The 26517-nt window shown below is 39.3% G+C and overlaps 2 protein-coding genes across 5 annotated transcripts in view; one reads left to right on the forward strand and one right to left on the reverse strand.

Annotated features, from left to right (window-relative positions):
* Positions 1-16880, forward strand: part of sptb (spectrin, beta, erythrocytic) — a 43099-nt gene extending 26219 nt beyond the window's left edge. Inside the window, exons 20-37 of the mRNA XM_005926013.3 lie at positions 2062-2328; positions 2753-2977; positions 3471-3560; positions 4023-4313; positions 4539-4669; positions 4899-5103; positions 5605-5828; positions 6127-6277; positions 7415-7659; positions 8708-8846; positions 9206-9290; positions 9674-9870; positions 9978-10060; positions 10433-10496; positions 10640-10890; positions 11552-11725; positions 13763-13805; positions 14290-16880. Coding sequence (XP_005926075.1) covers positions 2062-2328; positions 2753-2977; positions 3471-3560; positions 4023-4313; positions 4539-4669; positions 4899-5103; positions 5605-5828; positions 6127-6277; positions 7415-7659; positions 8708-8846; positions 9206-9290; positions 9674-9870; positions 9978-10060; positions 10433-10496; positions 10640-10890; positions 11552-11725; positions 13763-13805; positions 14290-14478 — 3054 coding nt within the window. The 3' untranslated portion in view covers positions 14479-16880. The remainder of the gene's footprint in view (positions 1-2061; positions 2329-2752; positions 2978-3470; positions 3561-4022; positions 4314-4538; positions 4670-4898; positions 5104-5604; positions 5829-6126; positions 6278-7414; positions 7660-8707; positions 8847-9205; positions 9291-9673; positions 9871-9977; positions 10061-10432; positions 10497-10639; positions 10891-11551; positions 11726-13762; positions 13806-14289) is intronic.
* A 456-nt stretch (positions 16881-17336) lies between these two features.
* The window catches only part of LOC102307422 (synaptosomal-associated protein 23), a 13272-nt gene continuing 4091 nt past the window's right edge, over positions 17337-26517 (reverse strand). For all 4 annotated transcript variants that reach the window (XM_005926017.2, XM_005926018.3, XM_005926016.3 and 1 more), the window contains 7 exons: positions 26313-26427; positions 22994-23035; positions 22477-22525; positions 21523-21640; positions 20062-20235; positions 19807-19951; positions 17337-19419 (listed from right to left, as the gene is read on the reverse strand). In XM_005926017.2, coding sequence (XP_005926079.1) covers positions 19357-19419; positions 19807-19951; positions 20062-20235; positions 21523-21640; positions 22477-22525; positions 22994-23035; positions 26313-26369 — 648 coding nt within the window. In that variant the 5' untranslated portion in view covers positions 26370-26427 and the 3' untranslated portion in view covers positions 17337-19356. The remainder of the gene's footprint in view (positions 19420-19806; positions 19952-20061; positions 20236-21522; positions 21641-22476; positions 22526-22993; positions 23036-26312; positions 26428-26517) is intronic.

The following is a 26517-nucleotide window of genomic DNA, read 5'->3' on the forward strand; positions in this document are numbered from 1 at the left end:
CTGCTCAATCTCTTTATAATTGCATTTTACAACAACTAATTAAGGCTCCCTTTAGTCAATGTATGTCATGGCTATTCCAATAAATAAGTAATGTAAGTGGTAAGATGCCTATCACAGATTAGAAATTAGGTTTTATTTATTTAGCATCGCATATTACTTATATTACATGTACAGTTTTAGAAGATGAGGATGACTGACTGCTGCTCAAATCACAATGGACTGAACCCTCACAGCTCCCCCTGTGGGTGGTGGGCCCACAGGAGGGTGAACCAGGTACATAATTTGGACTAAGCTTGGCTAGGCGCCATGGGTTAAGGGACCGTCACCAGACGCTCACTACTACCCTGAGCATGTGTCCAGAATGACCTCTCTGAATGGCTCTTCATCTGCCACCTGAACCAGGACAAATTTGCCATTGGAGATACTACCATGGTCAGATCGGCCCCAACAACATAGCTCCTAGGGCCTACAACCCCCCTCCACCACGATAAGGTGGTGATTCACACAGAGGAAATGAATCAAAATGCCTCCTAAGTGAAGTGTTTTTGGCATGTCCTACTGAGTGTAGCCAGGACATGCTGAAGATATTATCCAGTGGATGGATGGATTTTGCATATAGTATATAGGGTCGGTTCACTGTAAATAGCAACAAAAATCACTTTGTGATTGCAAAATTTAAAGATTCAGAAATGTTATCTGTCACAAGCTAATTGAAAATGTTCAGTGAAGCGCAGGGTGATGTGCTATTAGGAGCTAGTGTGCTACAAATAACTTTAATTGGAATAAAAAGGATGTAAGTTAAAGCAAAGGAAAAGAAGTATGAAGGATAGAAGGACACTCAGAGTGTGCAGATTTCACTCTCTTTGAATGTCAACATTAGGGATGGGTATCGTTTAGGTTTTATCCGATACCGGTGCCAAATCGGTACTTTTGAAACGGTGCCGGTGCTCAAACGGTGCTCAAACCGGTGCTTAAAGAATGGAGAACACAAAATTGGTCCAAAAACCTCCCATGTTCAGCTGTTTTTTGTAAAAATATAACAATGTTAGCCTTTTCTGCAGCTATGGGGCATATATGGTATCACTCTTGGCTGGAAGCAGTGCTTAAACAATGGAAAAAACACAAACTTTGTCCTAAACCTCTCATGTTTAACTGTTTTCCACTTTTTCTTTGGTCATTTTAGCCTTTTTGGCAGGGTGAAGGGAGCATCTGCCATCAAACAAGAAGACAGCCGCATGTAGCTATGATGATGTTTGCTAGTTCACCTTACATGCATTAATGTAATAACGTGGTTAGCCTACTCAACGTAAATTACACACTAACAACATTAAGCTACTCACCCAGAGAAGAACGGCTGCTGCTGCATCATCTTCCGTCATCATTTCTGCTACACTGGCAGGGCTAGGGGCCAGGACTCTCCTCTTCGGGTTTTTGGGGGATGTTGCATAACAGGCAACCCACCCGCAGTAGATGTGCTCGGTGTGAGGTCTCGCAGCAAGCTATCAAATACGGCACATTTCTGGGCTTTTAAAAAAAACGCTATGCGTCGCCAGCTGTTTCATCGGATTTGAGGTGTTACCTCCTTTGACAGTATCACAGTATCAGCTTAAAGCACTTGTTGCTGCTGAGTTTCCATATTTTGCTGTGAAGTACAGCCAGACTTTTAACCGCTTCGCCTTGGGCATTTTTAATCTGTAGCTCTGCTTTAACAGAACGTACGTACCTGGCCCCGCCTACTATTCTCGGAAACGTAAAATGATTGGCTAGAATCTAAAGTGTATCACAGCTCAGGAAAAAAAAGCACCGAAATAAAGCACCGAAATGTGCGCTGCTTTTCGGTCTGGTTACTACCTTTTATGTCAGAACCGGTGCCATCATGGCACCGGACACCGGTACCCATCCCTAGTCAACATATAAAAATCTGAAATGTACACAGGTACTAATATACTCATGTACTAAGCGTTCCACTTGCTTTAGATAATTTATGTATCTTATTTTAAAAAAAGTCATACAGTGTTTTTCCTTCACAGAAACATTCGTCTTTGTTTTTTGCAAGTACAGGAAGGTCAGGAGCTGATGGAGTTCAAACCAGAGTTTGAGCCAATTGTGATGGAGGAGCTGGCCAAACTTCATGAGCTGTGGGACAAATTGGAGTCCACCACCCAGGAGAAGGCACGGCTGCTATTCGATGCCAACCGCTCTGAGCTTTTCGACCAGAGCCTGGCTGACATGAAGAAGTGGCTGGGTGAGCTACAACAGCAGTTACAGAGTGGAGAGGAGGATGTTAAAGACCTGACTAAAGCCAACATCCTGCTCAAAAACCATCAGGTTTGTCTCTTAATGCACCATGCTCTGCACACTTTAGATTTGTATGCTGCCTTTTCTTTGCAGTTCCTCTTCACACGAGCACCCCACTAAACAGATTTAAATCACTGGGAATGAAGGCTTTATAGCTTTAGGATTTATTTTGTGTGATCATCTTTGTGTTTACTATTTGCATCTAAACACAACAAACTCCAAAAAGCTTTGCATTTGTCTGAAAGAAAAACTGGAACACAAGCTAAACTAAATACTAAATTGTAAACATAAGCGCGATCTGTACTATGAATTTATATTAGAAAATTTACATGAATTAAAAACTGTGTCTGAGCTCAGTTTCATACATAAATGGCATGACTAACTTTTACCGTCTGCTACATCCTGATTAGTAGCTTGAAAGGTTATTCATCTTCATGTTTTTTTCCTATGCCAGATGATGGAGAACCAGGTCCGTGACCAAGCTCGGGAGCTGGAGGAACTCCAGGAGGCTGTCAGGAAGCACGGCGGAGGCAGGGAGGACCAGCCGGAACTGGAGGCTGAGCAGCAGGCCCTGCAGAGAGACTTCCAGCAGCTCCTCACCCCACTGGCCCAGCGCAAGGGCAAGCTTGAAGCCGCCAAAGCTGTCCATCAGTTCTACAGAGACTTGGCTGATGAGCTCGTAAGCATGGATCCATTTTCACAGCAAAGTGTTCAAAGTCACTACTCTGACAAAATGACCGATAGCAGAAGTTGAGAATAAAAGCCGTTAAGTGCTAGAGTTACATTTGTGTTCGCACAAAGCTGAAACCTTATCATAACGTAAACTTTAAGGTTTATTTCTTCGCTAAAATTTGCAAACCTAAAGTATGAACTAGCAAAACTACTAGCTCTCACAGTGAAACTTCCTCTTAAGGTGAATTTGTGTAAAGAACAGTTTAATCCCTCATGGGTTGCACTGCCTTAATCCACTCTAGTCAGCTGAAGAGAGCTTAAAAAAGGATTTTGACTGTTTAAGACATTTGGTCAAGGGTTAAACATTCAATACAAGTCACTTGGTCATGGATGTTTTTTAAACAAATACATCATAGATTTATAAATCTCTTCACCAATTTCAGCTGTGTTCTGTCCTCTTATCATAACCTACTTTTCCTTTATTTTTTTCTCTCTCCCAGCTCTGGATTGAGGAGAGGATGCCCCTGGCAATGTCACAAGAACATGGCCACAATCTTCAAACTGTGCAAATGCTGTTGAAGAAGAACCAGGTAGAGATTTATAGCTGCATAATAACTTGTGGTTAGCTAAAAAATTGTAACACTGATTCATTTAATTGATTAATTTACTTTCTTAATTAGTCTATAAATCACAGCTTCCATAACATGTCAGAAAATAGGGAAAATGCCCCAAAGCGAGATGGTAAAATTAGTCATGTTATACTACCAGTGGTCAAAGATAAAAGAAAAGCAACAAGTACTCTCAGCAACTTGAAAATTATCTCAATAGTTGTAATCATTTCCATAGATCTCGGCATAATTAAGTAAGTAACTAATTGTTTCAGCTCCATCTGCTTTGTTTTTACAGTATACTTGGTGCATAATATGTAATAAATTAATTTTCAGCGGAATATTTCTGAATATATGTTTGTCGGCTGCACAATATATCAAGTCTTTGTTTCTGTATATCAAAAAGCCCTGTTGAGGTCCACAATCTCCTTTTTTGTCCCTCAGACTTTGCAGAAGGAGATCGAAGGCCACCAGCCCCGTGTAGATGAAGTACTAGAGCGAGGAAGGAGAATGGCCATCGCCGCCAGCGCAGAGGGCAAACCAGAGGCAGAACGTATCACGGACCAGCTGAAGGAGCTAGAGGAGGCATGGGCCCGGCTGCAGGATGAGATGGTGAAGCGCCGAGAGCGGCTGAATGGCTCCAACTTGGCCCAGCAGTACTACAATGACGCTGATGAGGCTGAAGCCTGGATAGGGGAGCAGGAGCTCTACATGATCGCTGATGAGAAAGCCAAGGTGAGACTAAGAGGAAGACCACAGATATATACAAATCTGATCTAATGATCTAAATTAAAACAAGCCATATTATGCTAAAAAAGACAAGCAGTTCTGCAACCATTAGCATAATTACATGGTTTGAGTTTCCTTTAATTAAGGTGGCACACTTTTTATAAGTGGCAGCCTGCACTGAGAGTTCATCTGGAGCACTATAACATACTCTTCTTTTCCTTCTCTCTCTAGGATGAACAAAGCGCCATGCTGATGCTGAAACGCCAGGTGATCCTTAAGCAGGCGGTAGATGATTATGCTGACTCCATTCAGAAGCTGGCTGACCGTGCCCAAAAGATGTTTGGAGAGGAGCACCCTGATGGGTTTGTACACACTGAAGAAAATCATTTGAACTCTTAGTCAGGATGCTAATTCACTCATGTTGTCCCAGTCAGTTGTGGTTTAGTGTGATAAGACTGACAACCATGCAAAATTGGTATTTTAATCATATGCCTCATCTAGAGTAAACATAAATTCAATCTCTGTGAGCTATTTTTTCTAATTTCCCTAGATCTCATTTTCTTCTGCTCTCTCCCTTTACCTTTTGTGCAGTGAAGAGATCATCAGGCGACAGAGCCAGGTAGATAAGCAGTATGCGGGCCTGAAGGAGTTGGCAGAGGACCGCAGGAAGAAACTGGACCTCACATTCAATCACTTCCTACTGAGCCGAGAGGTGGAGGACCTGGAGCAGTGGATCTCAGAGAGGGACGTGGTGGCATCCTCCCAGGAGATGGGCCAGGACCTGGATCACGTCACGGTATTTTATATACAAAGAATTATAGCACATAGAGGGAGAGAAACTGGGAGACAGGCTGGCCACAAAATGGGAAAGATTTTCATCCAAGTGACACAGATGGACGTTTTTACACTCACTGGGATAGATTAGTGCAGCGCACTTCCATGTGGTCTTCCCCAACTTTTCTGCTTAAGTGCTAACCTTTTTTTAACCTATTTCAGTCCAAACATAAGGACGTGTTCACGGCGATTTAAAACGTCTTTCACTTGCCTTGTGTGAAATGGTTTGAGAATTTCTATTTAAATCTGAAGATCAAGTTAAAGATTGAATTTATTAAGCTGTGCAATATATTTGATCATACTGGGGTTTTTTTTGCCACAGCTTCAAAGTTTTTGTTCATTCTTACTTCTTACTGACTTCATTTTCAGTGATTTTAGGTGAAGTGAAGTCAATCACTTAATCACATATAAATTCTGTGTTGTTTGGGATTTTTTTTAAAACAAAACAATCTTTTTCCTTCAGCTTCTGAGGGATAAATTCAGAGACTTTGCGCGGGAGACGGGATTGCTGGGTCAGGAGCGAGTGGACATGGTCAACCAGACGATAGACGAGCTGATCGAAGGCGGGCACAGTGAGGCGGCAACCTTGGCGGAGTGGAAGGACGGCATCAATGAGAGCTGGGCTGATCTGCTGGAGCTCATCGACACTCGCGCCCAGCTCCTGACAGCATCTTATGAACTGCTCAAGTAAGAAAAACAGTATTGACAAACCGCTCCACAGGCTGAAAGATGTCCAGTAATCTGAATGGACATAAACAGAAGCTTTTGTGTCTAATCCTGTAATGTCACATGCCCAAATAAGTGAATATAGATTGATTTAGGCAGTATTAAACTGTGGCATGACTAAAGGCATCAAAACAGAAAACATATGCATGCGATAACAGCGTCACAAAGAATTAAACCTAACGTGATGACTACATCTGATATTTAAGTAGGATGATAAACACAGAGCTGAAGAGATAGACACCGATCTGTTTTCTTTAAGGTACTTTGATGATGGAAAGGAGTTGGTGGCTCAGATCCACGACAAGCAGAAAGAGCTGCCTGAAGATGTGGGTGAGGACTTCAGCAAAGCAGAGTCTTTCCACAGAATGCACGCTGCGTTTGAGAGAGACATCACCACTCTAGGCAAACAGGTAATAAACACAAAGGAGCCTTTTACTCAGTGGGAACGCACTAGGCAGTGGCCAGAAGGTAACTTTGATGATTCATATCTAGAGGGGGGAAGAGAGTGCTGTAATGTTTGGGTAACTGCGAGGAGTTTTCTCAAAAGGTGAGAATCAATGAAAAAGCTGTGCAAATAGTAATTCTTAAATTTGCCATCCCTGCCCACAACTTATTGCAAAGAAGGAGACTATAACAATTAAAGGTCTAGGAATAAAAATATTTATGCGCGTTAGACCGATCTATGTAACGTGAAAGGTGTCTCAGAACTACGGCCTCATTCAGCAGTATCCCTTTTGACGCCATTGAAATCTTTTGCACCTTTGCATAATTTGGGTTTGAAGACAGCTAAGGGGCTCCCAGCATTCATAAACATCATTCATGTAATGTCCTTAAATTGACGTGCTGTGATTTTAAAAGGTTTCATGCTGGCTGCAGGACATCAGCAACTGCTCTTTTATAAACAAGACAGTGAGGAGAAAAAAGAAACATTATTTTATTTTATAAGGAAAGCCTTTCTGTTTTAGTTTGGCCTCTATTTGGTTCAGTAGCACTAACTTTGGAAACAGTATCCAAAGTTACAAAAACTGGTAAATACAGTGGAGGATTTGGCTTAAAAAGGTCTGTACTCCCCCCCCCCCAGGAGTTGGTGGAGGATAAAAACAGAGCTAAAAGCAGTGGATATTTTGCCTGGATTCTCCAGATTTCCAAACACAACTTCAAATGAATGCAAATGCTGCTGCGCGTCTGTCAGATGTGTAAATAGGCAACTGTTTGCTAACCAGTTAACACCACACTGTAGCAACTAATGTCACAGCCTCTCAAAATTCAATAAAAACTGCTTATAATACTGACCACGTTAAAAGTCACAGCATTACCCTCAACGTACTGTGCAAATATTCATATATAAAAAAATCTTAATTTCAGAGAAGAAGCAATGTAAAAATAAGTGTTCCCTAGTCATTCAACCTCCTAGTTTTACATAAATAAAATAATAATAAATTAAAAAGAAATGCAAAGAATATTTTTCTCTAACATGATTCTCTTCACATCAGGGAAACAAAAACCCCTAAAGCCATGTTTTGACTTGTCCCTCTCCTTCACTCCAGGTTCAGCAGTTCCAGGAAACCGCTTCAAGGCTTCATGCCCAGTACGCAGGGGAAAAGGCAGATGATATTCAGACTACAGAGAGGGAGGTGGTGGAAGCCTGGAAGGGCCTGCTGGATGCCAGCGACGGACGCAGGGCGGAGCTGGTGGACACAGCAGAGAAGTTCCGCTTCTTTACCATGGTGCGAGACCTGATGGCCTGGATGGAGAGCATCATCCAGCAGATAGAGACCCAGGAGAAGCCCAGGTGATCAAATATGTCAGATGAGGACCGTCTGGCCTTCGGTTAGCTGTGCTGGATCTTTCAGTTCCTCTCACACTCGACTTGATATCCAATCCCGGAGCCTGTCTCCGGATATTTCGGAGGAGATGATATCTCCCCCCTGACCTGGCGTCCTGGCCCCCCCTTGCCATAGCATGTTTGTTGTACCTCATCAATCTCTAGCTGTGAGAGCAGTCCCTGAGTTTAGGAGAGCTAACTGGATACAGATGCCTGAGGTGGGAATCAAACTTGCGACTCCCGCTCCAAAGGCATGTAGTCTTACCACTACGCTATCCAGCTGCTATATGGGATGCACACTCAGATAAATTAATAATCAAATTTATCTGCAATATCTGAAATAATGAATACTTGGATAGAGATTGAAGAAAATAAAGTATACAAGAGATAAAATCTGATTGTGGTAGCTGAAGACCAAAAACTGTGCCAATATTTGTTTTTAGGAGGTGGAGGGAAAGAAGTGGAGCTTTTTTTCTGGGGTTTATCTCTGCACATGTATTTCCTTTTTAAATAACAGAGTTAAAAGAACAGAACAACTTCAACTAAGTAATAACATATCTTTTAGTTAATGATTATGAAGTATGTCTTTCACTTAATATATTTGTAAAACAATTTCTGCTACTATTTACATTTGCATTTTACATTTACTTTGTTTACTCATTTGCTCCAAATGGATTTGTTTGTGTTGCACATTAATTCGCTTCTGGATGAATCATCTTAATGAGGAATATTCAGATATGCGGCAAGATATATTTTATTGTCTGATTTTAGAAGAAAAGCTTTAATTTTTCATAAATGGCACTTTGTTCACAAGAGATAATAGCTCTGTCCTATTTATGTGACACAATTCATCTTCCTAAAGATATTCAGCATGACTATAATATTCTAGAATAGAGAACACTGGAAGTCTGCCAGAGCCGACTGCAACAATGCAGTTCCAGTTGTTACCAACAGAGGTAGGTAAACTTCATGCATTACCTGTTATCACTTAACATCCATCATTTCTCTGCTTTAGGGACGTCTCATCCGTTGAGCTCCTGCAGAAGTACCACCAGGGGATCCGCTCGGAGATTGAAGCCAGGGGAGCCAAATTCACTGACTGCGTCGACCTCGGCAAAGCCCTGCTGACACGCAAGCACCGAGACTCTGCTGAGGTGAGCCTTCAACAGCAAAGACAGCTCCTTTTCCTCCTCAGCTGGGCTTCAAATTGCTGCTTTCATTAGATTTAATTACTTTTCTGGGAGTGATTGTTCTTGTCTGGCTCAATGGAACCAATTGGCTTGCCGTGAAATAAAAAATTCCACTCATCTTACATTCATCAGGGAGACTATAGAGCAAACACTAATTAGAAATGGAAAAGCTAAAAGAATTTAAATGAGCAATTGACCCCGGCCTGAATTTAATATTTGGTTAATTACTCCACAATACTAATTCTTAGAGGATAATGGGCAGTCTTGGGGCTGAGTTGTTTAATAATACTGATATGTAACTGAGACCATACTACTTGTGTCAGATCAAAGAGAAACTGGTGCAGCTGATGGAAAAAAGAAAGGAGATGATGTTCAAGTGGGATGACAGATGGGACTGGCTCCGGCTCTGTGAGTAATATTACACTTATCTTATACTTCAACCCAGAAAATATACCCTAACCCTTTACATACATTATCTCTTTGAAAAAACAAAAAATCTTTACTTATATCCCAAAGGCCATATGGTTAAAATATGTGAAAGCTCATGCATATAAATCCCTGCTCAGAAAGTAGCTCCCAGGCTTTTGTTCATCAGAAGCCTCCATTAACAACAAAACAAAATACAAAAATAGTTGCTTACTTCCAGCAATGCCCCAATTTGTCACATAATGCACCCCCCAGTCATAACATTCACCTTACAAGTGAGGGATCGCCGCATAATATGAACACATCTAAAAGAAAGACTTTAATATCTTAAACTTCTCATGATGACGTGGCTTCATTGCGTCTAGTGCTGGAGGTCTGTCAGTTTGCGCGAGACGCTTCTGTGGCGGAGGCGTGGCTGATCGCTCAAGAGCCCTACGTGACCAGCAAAGACCTGGGTCAAAACGTGGACGAGGTTGAGAAGCTCCTCAAGAGGCACGAGGCCTTCGAGAAATCCACCGCCACCTGGGAGGAACGCTTTTCCGCACTGGAACGCCTCACTACGGTATGCAAAAATCTTACACGTGATTTACAGTAATTCGATTACTTCACATGTTTCATTTACCCTGTAGCTAGCCAGGTTACTGATCCTTGTTCGCCACTGTGTTGCAGTTGGAGTTATTGGAGCTGCGAAAACAGCAGCAGGAGGTGGAGCAGTTCATTAAAGATGGGCAACGCTCAGATAAAGAAAGCAGGTAAACATACAACACACTGGCTTTCATGTTCGTACTCTATATGCATGAGGGCATAGTATTAATTGGTAGCAGTGTCATCAAAGTGTAAGTCTGGTGATAAAGGCAGTGTAATTTTAAGTCAATCCTTCTGTTGTTAAGCCCCAGAGAGAAATACAAAAAACTGCAGTGAGCATCTGTTAAAGGAAATTAGTCTGTTAAAAATGAAAGTATTTATATTAATACCCTAAATTGTGCAGAGCAAAAAAGTATTAGCAGCCAAATGCAATGTTTTGCAGACTTTCAATGAGTCGCATTTGATCTCTCTTTCTTTCACATACACACTTCCACACCTGCTGTTCTTAAAGTCCTCTCATGCTGCCCTGTTTCCTTTAGGAGAGAAGACACAGGCTTTGTGGAAGAATCTTCACAGCTCTATACTGCTGAGGAACAGACTCTGGTTAGTACTGCACTCAATCAGCACAAGCTTTCTGTATTTATAATGTTGTCAACTCTGTTTCAGCATACTGACTCAGCTCTCATCTCTTCTCCAAGGAGACAAGTTCACTTTCTCATGAACTCATTTATTTATTTTTGCTTTAGTCTGGTGAAGCGGAGCCTAGTTCGGGTCTGCAGGAGGGGACGGCCGGTGACTCGACGGTGCCCTTAGAGTCAGAAATGAGAGAGAGTGCCTCCCTGGAGCTGGAGCCCTCTGTCTCGGTGGTGACCCCAAAGGAACCAGAGAAAGCAGCCACCATGCCCTCGGACCCCCTCAGAGGCCAGCCTGTGCTGCAGGAGGGCATGTTGAGCCGCAAACATGATGTAGAGGGCTCAGGAAAAAAAGCTTCAAATAGGTAGATAACGAATGGACCACAGCACTGTGTTTGCCTCTAATATGGTCCTTACATCATGCCTTTGACTATTCCAGGCATTGTTTCCTTTCTTTATGTTGGGAAAATCTATGAGCCTATTATTACTTGCTTATGTTTGTTCATCTGTCACGGTGAACATCGAGACTTTTCCTTATTTTACTGACCACAGTGCTTTCGAAATCACACCACACCTAAAAAGCGTTAAAAAAACAGACCATTCAGCACAATTTGTGTTCCTTGTGATGGATTAAAACCAACTCGAGTAAGTTTGAAACTTGTTAAAACAGCAAAGGGAGATCTATACTTTAACTCAAAGTATGGATCAGTTCTGCTTTAAATCAATTTTTCAATAGACAAGCCGCCAAAAGTAGCCCTACAATAAAAGTGCTTTTTGTCAGGGATCTTGCAGGGCTTCATTACAAGAAAATATTATTACTCCTATTTAAAGATAGAACAACCCACTGTTTTGCAATAAGTGCTTATTTAAAATGAATGTTCACAAAATAAAGTCTCGATGGATTGGTGAGGTAGCTGCTCTTTAATGGGGATTAAATGAAATTCATTTCGTGTTCTTGCCAGAAATTAACCTGAAATGATGTTAAAGTCCTTCTTTTTCCTGCTCCTGCCTCTTCTTCGCTGTCAGGTCATGGAACAACTTGTACTGTGTGCTAAAGCCCGGTCAGCTCTCAGTCTATAAGGATGCCAAAAGCTTTGGCCACGGAACGACGTATCATGGCGAGGATCCCCTGCCCCTCACCAACGCCAACTGGGAGATCCTCACCAACTACAAGAAAAAGAAGCATGTCGCCAAACTACGGTAAGAATTACATCATAGGTTTACCTGAGTCATGTTATTCGGAAAGGTAAATATACGATATAAGACCTTATTAAATTGACTTATTAAGAGCAACAAGAAAAGGTGGTTTGTACTTGTATTCTCCAGGGTTCTTTATTTTGAGAAGCAAAAGGTGCTATAAAAATTCACCCGACTGAAATTTCATTACATTTACTGGAAGTTAGTAGAGACATCGGGAATACACCCCTCAGCCCCCGGTCCTATTTACAGCTGAGAAATAGCCCTTTGTCACCAAAACCTCTTCAGCTTAGTAACCATTATTCAAATGGGGAGTTATTCAAACAGATTTAGAGATACGGAAAAGTGGATTTTCTTCCTTTACCTTTGGACAGAGGTAAGCTGTTTCTAAACTCACCACTTTCTGACTGCAGTGCTATATTTAACAGTGTTATATGGATGTTGGTATTACCATTTAACATTTGCAAAGGGAGCAAAAGAAAAATTTTTTTTCCCAAAGCTCCCTTTAAACTGATAAGAGATAGAAGCTAAATGCAAACTCACATTCCTCACGCATACAAGTCTTAATCAATACACGTTGAATTTAGTTGAATAGATTAAATTCTCTGCTCAGAATGGATTGTACCACTGAAGGTTTACTTTAGCAAGTTTTTACCTTGGTGTGGAGTCTCTGGTTTTTAAAAATCAACCACAGCCTCTTGATTTTTCATGAAGGAAAAAACAGGCAGCCAAGACAGATTTATATGCAAATTACAAATGAATATAAGCACTGCTCAGCTCTTTGATAAAATGGTCTTAGATCCTAATTGTCATAAGGAATTGTCAGAGTTTGATAAATTCTGACTTTTAAAGTTTTGGTATCACTCAACAGCCATGGGTTGTCCTAAGCAGCTGACTGAAGTTCTGAAACTAAAGACTGCTGGTGTCTACAAAGCAGCTAATATATCAATGTGCTTTCAGCTTGCAATTTACAAAACCCAAAGAGCCATTAAAAAAGAAAATCATAGTTAAGGAAAACTGTGGAAGACATTAAAAAGTATGGGAGACCAAGAAAACTTCCAGAAAAAAACCAAACAAAACTACAAATCTGCTTCACACTACAGCATTGATGCACAAACATGGTTCACATAGAAGAGTCCTCAGAGGGATAAACTAGGCAGATCAATTTAAGATTGAGTCCTATTTGAATCAAAGAAGCCTGAAAAAAGCACCTTGGCAACTGTAAAACATGGGATTTAATATATTCTGCTTTAGGGTGGTGTGGTAGTCGTTGGCAGGAAACACTGCACTGATATTAACAAATTCTGAATACGAATGTTTTTGTCTCAGGGCGTCAAATACTGCTGCTCTCTGTATACACACGAGGTGGCCTTCAGCACTGATGCCTTGGGGACATATGGGCCCCTTTACAACATTAATCTCTGGCATTGTTAGATGTTGAGAAATAATAGTCTAGTATTGAAGAGCATGTGTTATAAGGATCAAGAGGTGGCTTTGGAGTTTGACATCCATTAGGCAGCAGTTGATTTAATCCACTGTTTTATTTTTGCTTCTGGGTTAGGTTAGCAACTAAAAAGTAATTGCTAAGGTTTGGTAAAAGATCATGGTGTGAATTAAAATATCCCCCCCTCACATCAACTCTAGAGCTAGAAAACATCAAGGTCAGCCAGTGTGACCTTTACAAGCATCCATAAATAATTATTTATCATTACTGGCTAAACCAGGTGCAAGTTGGACAACTGGTGCATAATCTTAATTTTGCCAGCGCCTTTGACAAAATGGCAATATCTGACACCATGGTTTATTGCACCATATGTGCAATAAAGAGCATGCATTTGCTTTAATAACATGACTTCCACTCAAACATCTAGTGGTTGTTAAGAAATACGCAGACAGGCAAAACTTGGCACGCAGTAAAAGAGTTTTTCACTTATTTGCCAATTTCAGGGAAATGTCTGGATGTTAACATGATTTCATTCTGGCGATTTTAATGTAAAACATAAGTGCTTCTAATATTTATATAATTTTAACCTTTTACAGGCTTGGAGATGGCAGCGAATTTTTGTTCCAGTGTAAAGACGAGGTGAGTTGAATTACATCGGACTTTCTCCTGGACTTGAATTATTCTGGTCAAAAGGCATCTCATATAATGGCTGACCCTATGTAAAGCAGTAATCACAGGTTGCAATGCTACAGATAGCAGTTACACATTTGCATTTAATTTTCCGAACTGTTTCCGTTTAGCATTGCTCTCCATGTCTAAGTAATTTGGCAAGGTTGTAGAATGTGACATAAATGAGGTTATTCGTGTTTCTTTCTGAATCACTATGAGAAATTTACCCTACGGGAATCATTAAGCCTCACAGAATAAGAATGCTGACAGTGAGTTTGTCTTTATCTACTTTACCCCAGTTTAACCTCACCAGCATTTCAAGTTTCATTGTTAAAAGCGTGGCCACCTCTGCTTGTTTATGCTAATAGACTGGGAGACCAAAACACTCACTGCCCCTCTGGAGGTGGACTTGCCTTTCTAAGCTGCTGCGATGTGTGCGTGTGTTTAATTTCAGGAAGAGCTCCAGCGTTGGAGCCAGGCCATGGAAAAGGCCGTTCAGCCCCTGGCAGCAGAGGAGGCATCGGGGCCCTCGGGGGCCAAAGCCCAGAGCCTGCCCCCTCCCTCCTCAGCTGCACTCCCTGAGCCCAGCTCTGCCAAGAAAGACAAGGAGAAGAAGTTTAGCCGCTTTGCCAAGAAGAAGTGAAAGAGACGGGAAGGCCATCAGGAGGAGGGGGTTGTCTAGGCAACCTGGGAAGAGAAAGTATTATGTGTACAATCAATCAAAGTATGCTTTTTGTCACTAGATTTTCTATATTATTTTGTGAGAATTACCATAAATATTGTAGTTAAAGTCATCACTCTTTTGCCTGTATTTAAGCCAGTGTATGTCTACAATGGTCCACCGTTTTTGTTTGTTCTTTTTAGGAAAAGCCAAATTCAAAGCATTAAATTAAAGCACAGGAATGCTCCTCTTCACACACAACCAAAGAATGTTTGTAAAACTTTTCATTTTGATAATTTAGCTGAAGTTTTTTTGTCTTTTTTTTTTTTTGTTTCACTAAGGCATGCTTTGATATAGCCATGTATAACATGAAGGCCTGTAATGAAGATGACTCAAGAGTACTGAAAAGTACTTTTAATAACCTGCCTTATCAAATGGTTGTGAACTGTAATACTGTGCTGTTTGAATTTGGAGCACTAAATGCTACGTAAAGAACCAGAGTTTAATAATCTTTTTTTTTTTTTTTTTTAAAAGAGCTTTGTAAATGGCATGTAAGATTTGGGGATGAGAAAACCTCAGCATAGTGCTGTACAGTATATACACACACACTCTCCAAGTATATCTGCAGTTATGCAAACTAAATGCTCCATGCACTGTGAATGATTGACTTGATTTGAAATTGCTTACCAACATTGCACGAGCGGTCATGTGACACCACAATGTGTCAGTTTTGAATAAGGACCCATTCAGGTTTATTCTCAATTGAACTGTGGCAGTCTGTCAGCTTGAAATATATTTAACACTTGTGTAAACTTAAATTTCAGAGCTATCCATCAACATATACCGTATATACATATATATATGCAGATGCATGAAGTATGCTATACATTAGTTTGATATGGTGCTATTGTCATATTCTTAAAACTTCAAACAAGACCAACTTGACCTACCTTGTTTGTCTTCAAATTTGGCTTGTAGTGACACACGTAAAAAGTGTTGGAATATCTGAGGGGTGCTTCATAAAGGTGTAGTTATTCAGGTTTACATGCATCAAGAATCAATAGCATTTACAGTCACAGATCATCTTAATTACCCTTTTAAAATGCACAAAAAAAGCAGAAATAAGCACAAACACTGCCATGTACAAAAGACAGCTTTTGTTATGGAGTTGTAGGTCAGTGATGAGCTCAGACTCACAAAATAGGGATCAAATCTGCAACACTGAACTGTTCATTTGCAGGGCTTTACCTGTAATTATGACTTCACAGCTTCCCATGAGAGTAGTTTTTCTTTGTGCAGTTCAAGCTAAAACTTCAAGTGCAGTTCAAGTTTTGTTGTAACGAAATATAAAAAGCAAATGTTTTTTTTAGAAATCAGAACTTCTCCATCTTTGAATTTTACTACTTGGTTTGTGAAAACATGATACTGGATAAATGCCTTCAGGTTTGTACTTTTTAATTACAGAAACATGCTGACCCAAATAAGGCTAAATAAAAATATGGGTCAAGAAGACAAAAAAGCACAAGCCAAGTATTTAATCTGACAAATGGGTCACGATCAAAGACAAAGTACAGGGGGTAAATGACTACACAGAGGTGCAAAACAACTGTGAAAATAAGACCATGCAGCAGCACAACATGATGGGAGGTTAGGGGCTTTTTACATGTACTGTATTTGCCCCAGAACCCCCATTATGTGTTCATGCCCATGTACGCCTCTCTTGATTTATTAAAAAAAAAAAAAAAAAGCACCTTCAACCAGCAGTCCTTGCTTTATGAAACACCCCTCTAGTCTTGCAAGTTGGATTTTATTCCTTACACAAATAGAAATGCTAAAAGACGACAAAATGTTAGCATCAGAATGAACTAGAATTTAAACCAGGTGCTGTTATTCACGAAAGCAGTTTATAAGAGCCTGCATCATTATTTGAAGTTTTATAGAACTAGCCAAAGTCTAGAAAAGCAAAGGGTTGCATGAGCCTTTCCTGCTTTTCCACACCACACAACAGGACCAGGCATGCTCCCCAACCAAGGTGAGGATCGTACAGTAGCCGTACGGAGCTGAAGGAATGTGTTTTTAATATGAATGTAAGGAGTGGAAATAAGTTCATATGGGAATTTCCAACAATAAAGCCATTACAGAAATCAGCATTTCAATTAAAAGTATGTACAGTACATGGATCTGCATTTATACTTTGATGCCAGGATGGAGACTCTGTCAGTCTCACTGCCGTTTTGCCTTGTCCCCGAATTATGATCCAACTCAAGTGACCTCACTGAAGCGATGGAAGTCAAATCTAGGAGGATAAATGTTCAGCTCAAGTGTTTTCTAGTAAACATGGTAGCATCTCTGTCTACAGATTAAAGCAATTGTTAAAGCCATGATCTTCTTGTGGCTGTATGAACACAAACTACAGAAGTTTTTGTGCGCAGTGTGCCAGCAGAACATCGTGACCATGCTACTCAAATTTTTTAGCACCTCAAAATGTTTTGAGACTTGCATCCCACAGATTCACTATGCTTTCTGTTGGTCGATATATCTACAGATTGACACTTCGACTTTGTCACCTTCATCCACACTGTTATTCCTTCACACCTTCCCTACCTGCCTTTTCCGTTTAGTGGTTTTTAAAAATTGCATTTTGTACTTTCCAGGTATGTAAAATATCCAAAAATGTTGACCCTACCAAAAAACAAACAAAAAAAAAAAAAAACAACATTTTGAAATAAAGTTAAATTAAAATTATGATAATATACAAGCTTGTTTTGTTTTTTTTTTAAACAAATGCATTATTTAATTATTTGTCACTACATCAAAAAAAAAAGAAAAAGTGCATTCAATTGAATTTCAGAAGAGATTTATTGAGTATAAACAATTCAACAGTGGCAAGCGTGAAACAGAAGGCATTTTCACTTTGAGCAGTCATCCGCTCACCGAGCTAATTTCAGATAAGATGAGCTCCATATGAACATATTTAAAATACACAAAACTGTTGTATTTACATTCCAGTGGCTGTGGGTGAAACAATGAATAAACAGCTTCCAGACAGCAAGGCAGCTTTAGAATAGACTAATTAGATCCGAGCTCATACGTAACAGGCTGAGGATGATCACTTATAGCAATACAAAGCCCTGAAAACAGTTCATTTCAATCCTTACAAACTGAGTAGGTATATGCCTGCAGCACAGCATGCAAATTAGCAATTTTCTTCAAAACAAATAAGAAAGAAGATTCATACGAGAGATACTTTGGGCACATTGTATCCCTTTATCAATGGCCAATTTTCCTCAGCGAGCCTTAATACAACCCACCAGGACTTATTGTGCCTCTGTGTTTACCCCTTTAACAACTTTCACTTACATGTATACTTTTTGCATTTTTGCTGCCAGCGACGATTTCTCAGCCTGGCTACAGCTTCGACAACACAAATTTAAATTCTCCTTTCCATCGTCAGATGATATTGTACCATAGCTGTGCTGTAAAGACTATTTACACATGTAAGAGGAGCCTTTTACGATGCAGCGGCTGTTACAACACAACCGTACATCGTGTATAAGATTGATTGGGTTCCTACAGATTTCCCCACTTTTTATTATAGGTTATTGTTTTTAAAATGCCAAGATTTTAGCTCACATTAGGTTAAACAATGCTCATCTGTGGTTCAGAACTGAACAGTTCCACAATTATCAAATTGCCCTGCACAGGTTGTTATGTCTCCTCTTGTAAGCTACTAATCTCCATTAACCATTAAGAGGAAACAAAGTTAAGAAATTAGATTAACAGGATGACTAGAGGCAATTAAACAGTATTTACATCAACACTGTGATCAAAGTGAAGAAACGGTGAACATAGAAGAGAGCAGTTCACCTACTGTTACATATCCCAAGTTCAGTGTTATTGTGAAGTAAACTAATTGCTTCAGGGCAGGTAATGATAAACAGACCTCATGATCCTTGCAGACCTTCCTTCTCATAAGAAGAACGAGTGATTGCTATACAATGTTTCTAACCACAGGTCATCTCTTTGTAGCAAGTAATTACAATGACCTTAACTCCCCATCTATCAGAAATTTTAAGTAGTAACAACATCAAAATTCTTTCATTCAGGTACAACATTAGATTTTTATTTTTTTTATTTATTTATTTTTTTAAATAGCCCTTTTATATGAACAGGCATAAATGGCATGGGAACAAAGTATTAAAGAGAACTTTATTCTCAAGTCATTTCTGCTTCATGAGTAATTAAATAAGCAAATAATATCAAAGCATTACACATGATACAATAAACCTAATTACACAATGATAAGGAGTATGTATAAGGATTTGAGTAAGATTCATTTCAGACCAGAGTTGATGTTTCCTTTTAAACTACATGAGGCTGTATGGAGACAACAGCTTATCAGTTTTGATGAGTTAACGGTCACATCAACAAAACAGCTCATTATTCTTGACTTATATGAGAAACAAAAAACAAAACAACAAAACGGAAAGCAGCAAATGTGCCACTTCCCTCCCTGTGAAGGTTGCATGCATGTAGTTTGGTATCAAACAGCAGTGATAGGCAGTCAGCCACTTACTGAAGTATCTCACACTGTTTCTCACGGTCCAGCATGACTAGGCATGTGTGTAAAAGGGTGTGAATAGTGGTGGACAGTCCAAGAAGTTGTCTTCACTCTACGTACAACTTAGTGCGATAAGGGCAGGCACACTACTGGAAAAACTTCTTCATGAGAGAATTTCTTTTTACTTGCAAAGTATGTTTGCAGATGCGCACAAATATACAGTGAGTGTGTGTGTGTGTGTGTGTGTGTGGCGAGAGAGGCTCAAGGTTGATGAAACTAGCAGAAGCAGGATTTCTCATCTATTTGATGAGCTTGTTGGCCCTCTGGTTTGCTTCATCAATGCGCAGCTTGTTCATGTCCGCCTAAAGACAGACAGGTGGAAAGGGGCAGTTATACAGCTGTTTTTCCTTCCCCAAGTAGCAATTTATTATTAGTTGTAAATTTTTATGAGTAAGTTTCCATTCTCTTCCTCTGTAAGAACATATGTATGTTTGTGAATGTTTTTACAAAAATCTGATATACATGAGGGGGTAACAGCCCATCATATGAAGCAATGAGTCGACGCAGACATGAGCATCAACTACATACAATTCAAATTATTTAGGGGGGAGTGTAGAAAACAAACAAACAAAACAAAAAAAAAAAAAAAAAAAAACAGCAACTAAGTGTTTTATGGATCAGTAAAGTAAATTTACTTGGACCCCTTTTCACATTTACTAGAGGTTCATGTGATTTTAAGCCGTTTTTACCTTGTCGTTGATGCGGTCAATCTGTTTGTTCTGCTTGTCTATCTCACTTCCCATGTCCACAGCAAGGCTTTTCAAGTTGCCAATGATGCTGCCGACCGCCTCCAAATTCTCCTCCATTTCATCTTCACGTGCATCATTGGTTATTCTGTTATACATATGCAAAGTATACATATGTTCTGTTAAAGTGACTGCAATAGTTTTGGCAACACCAAAAAGTTCAAGACTTTTAGCAATATAAAATAACCAGGACAGTACCTCTGGATGTATGGGCCTGATGGTCCCGCAGCATTAACCTGGGCAGCCTGGCCATTGCGGACACCTGAAGGCTGCTTTGAGACCACTTTTGAGCCATCTGCATCATTTTCACCTTCAGTTCCTCCAGTACCCCAGGTACGCTTATACCGTGAGTCATTCTCGATTGATGACACTCTGGAGCGAAAACCCCCCCCCAAAAAAAAAACAAACAACCCAGCGTGTCAGGATGCACGAACAAATGCAGAAGTACTTAAGTTCAGTCACTCCAACAATTACATATGTTCAGTAATAGCCATGAAACTCAAAGGATTCCCTACCTTATATCTTGATAATCAAAGGATCTTCTTCTCCAAAGTGAAAGCATTTTGGGAAGATTTTTTTTGCCATGTTAAAACCATCATAGGATCTCAATGTGCACACAAAGTGACACTCCAAAATCATCGCTGCATGGAGGATTTTAAGTGCATTTAGCCCAGATGAGTATGCAGCTCACATTAAGAAGTTGGCTGGAACACCATCACATTTCCTATCTGTCCATTAATGATTGGAAATGCTCACAAATTTAATCAGCAATCTTCTCACCACGAAATGTACATTTGCCAAGCAGAGAGGTTTTTTTTTTCTCCTTATGTCACACACACAGACATTGTGAGCCACATTTGGGCCACAGCAGCCAATCATGTATTCGTGAGAAATGTTCCTGACTGACCACTGATATTGTGGAGATCTTTAAGCAAATAATATTCAATATTTTAAGAGTTGTAAGCAAGAGGGTCACAAAGCTAAAACATACATTTTCTGAGGGTCTTGTTAATTTTCCTTGAAAATGTGAATGAATAAAGCCCCATGTTCACAACTTAGCCGTTTAAAGTTCACATTACATACATTTACGCTCTAGACAGGACTGTCCAGAGCGTAAACGTAAATGTTTAGTATCCTTTAAAGGATTAATACTTAGAATACTCTATAGATTCTCGGGAGAAATGCTGCTTGGGAGATAAGTGCTGCCCTCTCATTCTAAAAAAACAAACAAACAAAAACAAGCAACCTGCATTGCTTTGAATTTTTAAAAATTCAACCAAATATTCTGCAACCAAGTCCAGCTTTTGTATTAAGGAGCAAAACTGAAAGGTTTTATGTCAATGCAAACAGTAGCAAAGTAATTCAATTGTCACTTAACATGCATAGAAGAAATTAGTGCAATTTTTACTTTTGTACAACACCAAAATAAAAATAACAGGTTGTACTGTAAAATGCAGTTTTCTCAGCTTTACACAGACTGCTTGTGTGTTTGCTTTGTATCATTGTGAACCCCCATAAAAAAAAACAGTCACGTACACACAATGAACATACAAGCCACCACAGCACAAAAAATAAATAAATAAATAAATAAAAAAATGGTGTTATGGATCCAAAAGTCAGTGATTTAGATCTCTCGGCAGCTCCAAGTATACACTATACCTATCACAGGGGCAGACACAGATGCCACAGCACTTTGAGAGGTCGGTAAGGTTTTTCTCAGCCTGTCTCATGTCCTGGTTGATCTGATCCATGCCTCGCTCCACACGGCTCAGCTGTTCTAAAACAGACAGGCACAGCACACCATGTCAAACTCTGCTTGCTATGCACTAGAAAACGGTTGTAAATTGTGTTTTAAATATCACCTTGATTTATTCATTTTTAGAATAGATTTAATTATACTAAATGATCCCTGGGGGAATTTTCAAACTGGGTCAATAACTGGGCCACTGCAGCAGAAAAGAGGCATATTGTAAAAATACTGCAGTTAGTGCAATAAATAAATACAAATACACAATTGTTTAGCATGGAACATAAACCTGCAACAGCACTCGAAAGTTAAAGCAAATCTTACTCAAATAAAAAGTATAACAATGGCCAATTTTTATAAATGGTGAATTTCAGTACGACAATGAATATATTTGCCTGGATGCTGCAAATTCAGATGTGTAAACCCCCCAACTTAACACAACACTATAGCGTGCCTGCAGCCACTGTTGTTGGTGCAAATTAATTCATCTCAAGTCTAGAAAGAAAATATTTCTACTGGCATAACATTCTCAAGCATCTTTACACATTCTTTTCTTGCAATTTATGTTTTGTTTTGGTTAAATACCAAAAATTTTGTACAATCTTGACTTCCTTTGGTGCAAAATAAATAAAATTTTTAATCAGGAAATCTGTACTCTTAAATCATCAAATTTAGAGGGACAAAAAAAATGTTAAAAACTGTCATTAAAGGCTATGCTCTTTGGCTGATTTTGACTACCAAGTATTTTTTTTTTCTTTTTAAATCAACAAATGACTCAGCAATTCCTTAAACTTAATCATTAGCATCCAGTAATTGTCTTGATAATACCACAAATATTTAACAGAAAAAAAAACATCTTCATCTACCTCCTTGTTGGTCCAACATCACCACTGTGTTGACGCCTGTTTGTTTGCTCTGAAAAACAAGTTAAAAAGTCAAATGTCTACAAATTAATTTATGCATTTAAAATAATCAAGAGTTTGTTAGATTTCAGAATTAGGATAAAAGGGAAGTGGCTATTTTATCCTGTGTCCTTGTTCTGGTCTACAGCTCAAGCACACAAACCCTCCAGCTCACACAGCCTCTCTCAGAGAGCAGAACAAGGACCAACATTTCTGGTTTCAGCCAAAAAACTGACAGGTAGTAACAAATGCTTTGCTAAAGCAACAGCACAGTCTAGGTATCTCCAATCAGGGTTTGGGCATTTAAATACTAACAAAATTATAAATCTGGATGCTTAATCAAGCCACAGTTCTTGATCCCACCTCAGGTAATGGCCTACGACAAAAAACAAAAAACAAAACCTGTCTGGCTGCTACAGCAAGACTCCACTGAATATATCACAGTGGTTTATTGGCAAGAGCAAAATCAATAAAGTCTCACCTCTTCTGCCATCTGTAGCATCCTCCGTGTGCTTTCAAGTGACTTTAAAACAAAAGACAAACAGAAGGCATTAGAGTGTAACGAGAATTCAAGGTTCTAGTTAAAAGTAATCTGTAAACAGACTGAAAAAACTCAAGTAGTAACTGTAGTTACACCTAAGACTTCTTATGCTGCATTGCTTTATCTGGCTCAATTAGTGTGCAATCCCATGCTACAAATAAGAGGCAGCTAACAGGGCAGTGTTCTGTGAACTTAAGTATAGATATAGTTTTAAAACTTGGATTGCTTAACTGCTAATGTAAACAGATACACTGATTATTGTGCGAGAGAGAACGAGAGACAGAGAGAGAACGAGAGAGAGAGAACAAGAGAGAGAAAATCAGGAAAGTGGAAAGATGCAAGTGATAAGCAAAACAGGGAAGATGCTACACATCTGATATTCACAGATAAATGAAAGTAGATACCAGCAAATTTATAAAACCACATTTAAGAGTATGGAGCTGTAGGTTAATATGGTATACTGTCTGATTTAATTTCCCTACACTCTAAGAGCACTGCTCAGCTGTAAGCTCCTCAGCACTCTGCAGTCATTGGGGGAGAAGTGTATGCACTAACAGCAATAGAGCTGATAGTGAACACTGATTCACTCAGACTCCTTCAACACAAAATGAAATGTGACAACTCTGAACTGATGGCTTTTTTTTTTTTAATTCTTAAAGAAAAACTAACTCATTCCTTGTTCCAGTCAATCAGTTGTGAGGATGTGCTGTATTTCTGTCGTATGTTGTTAATTGAAATGTTTGAGCATCCTGACATGGTATACTGGCGTCACTTTTTTAATGTGCACACCCTATCTATCTATCTATCTATATCTATATCTATCTCTATATCTATCTATATCTATATATATATATCTATCTATCTATATATATATATATCTATCTCTATCTATCTATATATATATACTCTATATCTATCTATCTATATCTTATCTATCTATCTATCTATCTATATCTTATCTATCTATTATCTATCTATCTATCTATCTATCTATATATATTATATATTATTATATATAATTGTCCTTCATCTTGTGAGATGGATAACGCTTACAAAAAAAAAAAAAGCTTAAGATTTCCAAGGACAGCGTGGACAACAATACAAATACACCCACAGACACAAAGTGACGGCGGTGAACTGGAATGCAGTCGGTTCAGGTGAGTTGCAGCTTTTGTTTCTCTATTAATAGTAAACGCAGTGAAGAGAACAGAGCATCCAGAGGAGTGGAGGACTGAAGCACATATGTGACTTCATTGTTACCATCACTAATGAACTGCTAACGAGAGCGCGAGGACCAGATTCCTCATTCTCTGTGTTATGTTTGCTCTGAATACATTAATCAGTGAGCTGAGAAACAGACAAACACAGAATTGGCGAGAGCGATATGATGAGCTCAGCCAGGTTTCTGTTGGCTTAGCCAGAACATCACTTGGGTGGATAAACATTACATTATGTCTCCCAAAATCCTTGAACTTGGCTAATTAAGCTTGAAACCACTGTCTTAGCCAAATTTTCCAGATCGGGATGCTGCGACAATTCTTTGAGAAACAGATGAATCCTGAGGTGTTTCTGTTATTTGTTAGGAATGGCTTAATTGAAAGTAAAGTTAGGTGAGGTGCATGACAGTTGTTATTCTACACACAGAGAAGCAGAAAATTGCTTATGGGTATTAACTGGCTGCAATATGTCAGGATTATCAGAAAATATCACAAATATTTAACTAATTTTACAGCCTCGAGGGTCTTTAAACCTAGTTTTTATGACTGCAAAACAGCCGTGATATTAGAAAGACACCTCATATTTAGCTTCCTAAAGATAATCTGGTCTTATAACCAGTTCCTGTAATGCCCTGACACATTACCAGTCCCTGCATGACAGTGTTTCAGGTATGATATGAGTGGTTACCCAAAGCCAGAGAGGTAAGCATTAGCAGAAGGACCCTCCCAAGCCCTGTCCCTTCCTCTTTTCTCCTACGTCAACCAGGCAGCAGCAGACAGAAGAAAGATTAAAAGAAGATTGCAGGTTAAGTCAGAAAGCACACAAAGAGAAAAAGAAACAAAAGCCACAGATAATTAGTACAGTAAAAATTACATGAAGGTGAAGTGCACAGCTACAAGCCCAGCTAGCAGGTTAATTTGCTTCCATTTGATTCAGATGGCTGATTATATGATACCCTGAAGTGCTGATTAAACAATTATCTCCCTGATAATAAAACACTAAGATATAGCTGATAACATTTAAACTGTCAAAACCAGAGGGGTAAGGGAGCTATCAGGTTAAATTAGGCGTAAAGTTATACACATACGCGTGCGCACACACAGGCACATGCATGCGCACACTTCCTATGAATACTGTTAGTGGTTTAAATATTTCAGATTTGTTGCTTATACTTATGAATACTATATAAAATATTCAAGAGCTTTCCTGCCAGAGTTAAAATAAGATGACCAATATCTCTCTCGGGTATTTATGCCAAATTTGGAGCTATAGCTTATGTTCTTTTCTAAGGATTCAAAAACCAACTTTCATAGGTGCTAGCTGGTGGATAGTTTTAACCTTCAGTCAGACCCTGGTTATTTCTCCTGCACACAAGCTAACTGTGGTTTTGCATGCGGGACGTAATAGCTGCCCGGACTTACAATGCTAGCCTTCTGGATGCCTAGCAGTGGTTTTTCATCAAGCGACACTCAATGAAAATCCCTTTTTATATTCAAACTGTGATCACTTATCGAATGCTGTCTGGGGATAAACAATTTCTAAGTCATTACCCAATTATTTATTGGGAAGTTTCCTGAAGAATTATGTGATTTACAACTAATTATTAGGAATTCTTGGCTGCTGTAATGAAATGCTAAGTTTGAATCCAAGTAAACATTCATTCATTACTAATTTAATTTTTATATAAACTTGGCTTGTCTCTAGGCAGATTTCTACCATTTATACTACACTGACCCTACCCAACCCTACAAATACATATACTAGTCCTTTATACTGGTAAGTAAATGGAATACATTCAGCAGATGTGTTTTGCCTTGTAGCCAAATTAAATTGACGCGTCTAGGAAAATTTATACTGAAAAGCTCATATACAGAGCATATAAGCAAACTTATGAAGTGCCTCCCTTTCAGCATAATCCATTTCCCTGCATGACATTCGTACATTTACAAACTCTATATTACAAACTCACTTTAAGGAAGTTTCACAGTTCGACAGATGATGACACAATGGATGTGAGTATGCATTGTTTAGGAGTCAGTACCTCATCAGTCACTTGGTTGGCCCTAATCGCCATCTGTTCCACAGTCATGTCATCCATGTTGCTGGTGTCCTGTTTGGAGGCTCCTCCCGTCTTACTGAGCTCAATAGTCTGAGGCCTGCAAGAGGGGCAGAGTTCAAAGGTCACTAAATAGCATCAGAGTGCATCAATTATCATGAAATTGCAACTTATTTTTTTAAGTTGAGCA

The sequence above is a fragment of the Haplochromis burtoni genome, unplaced genomic scaffold (assembly GCF_018398535.1).
Source record: "Haplochromis burtoni strain Fernald_Lab_line unplaced genomic scaffold, NCSU_Asbu1 Contig_85, whole genome shotgun sequence".
Classification (NCBI taxonomy): Eukaryota; Metazoa; Chordata; class Actinopteri; order Cichliformes; family Cichlidae; genus Haplochromis; species Haplochromis burtoni.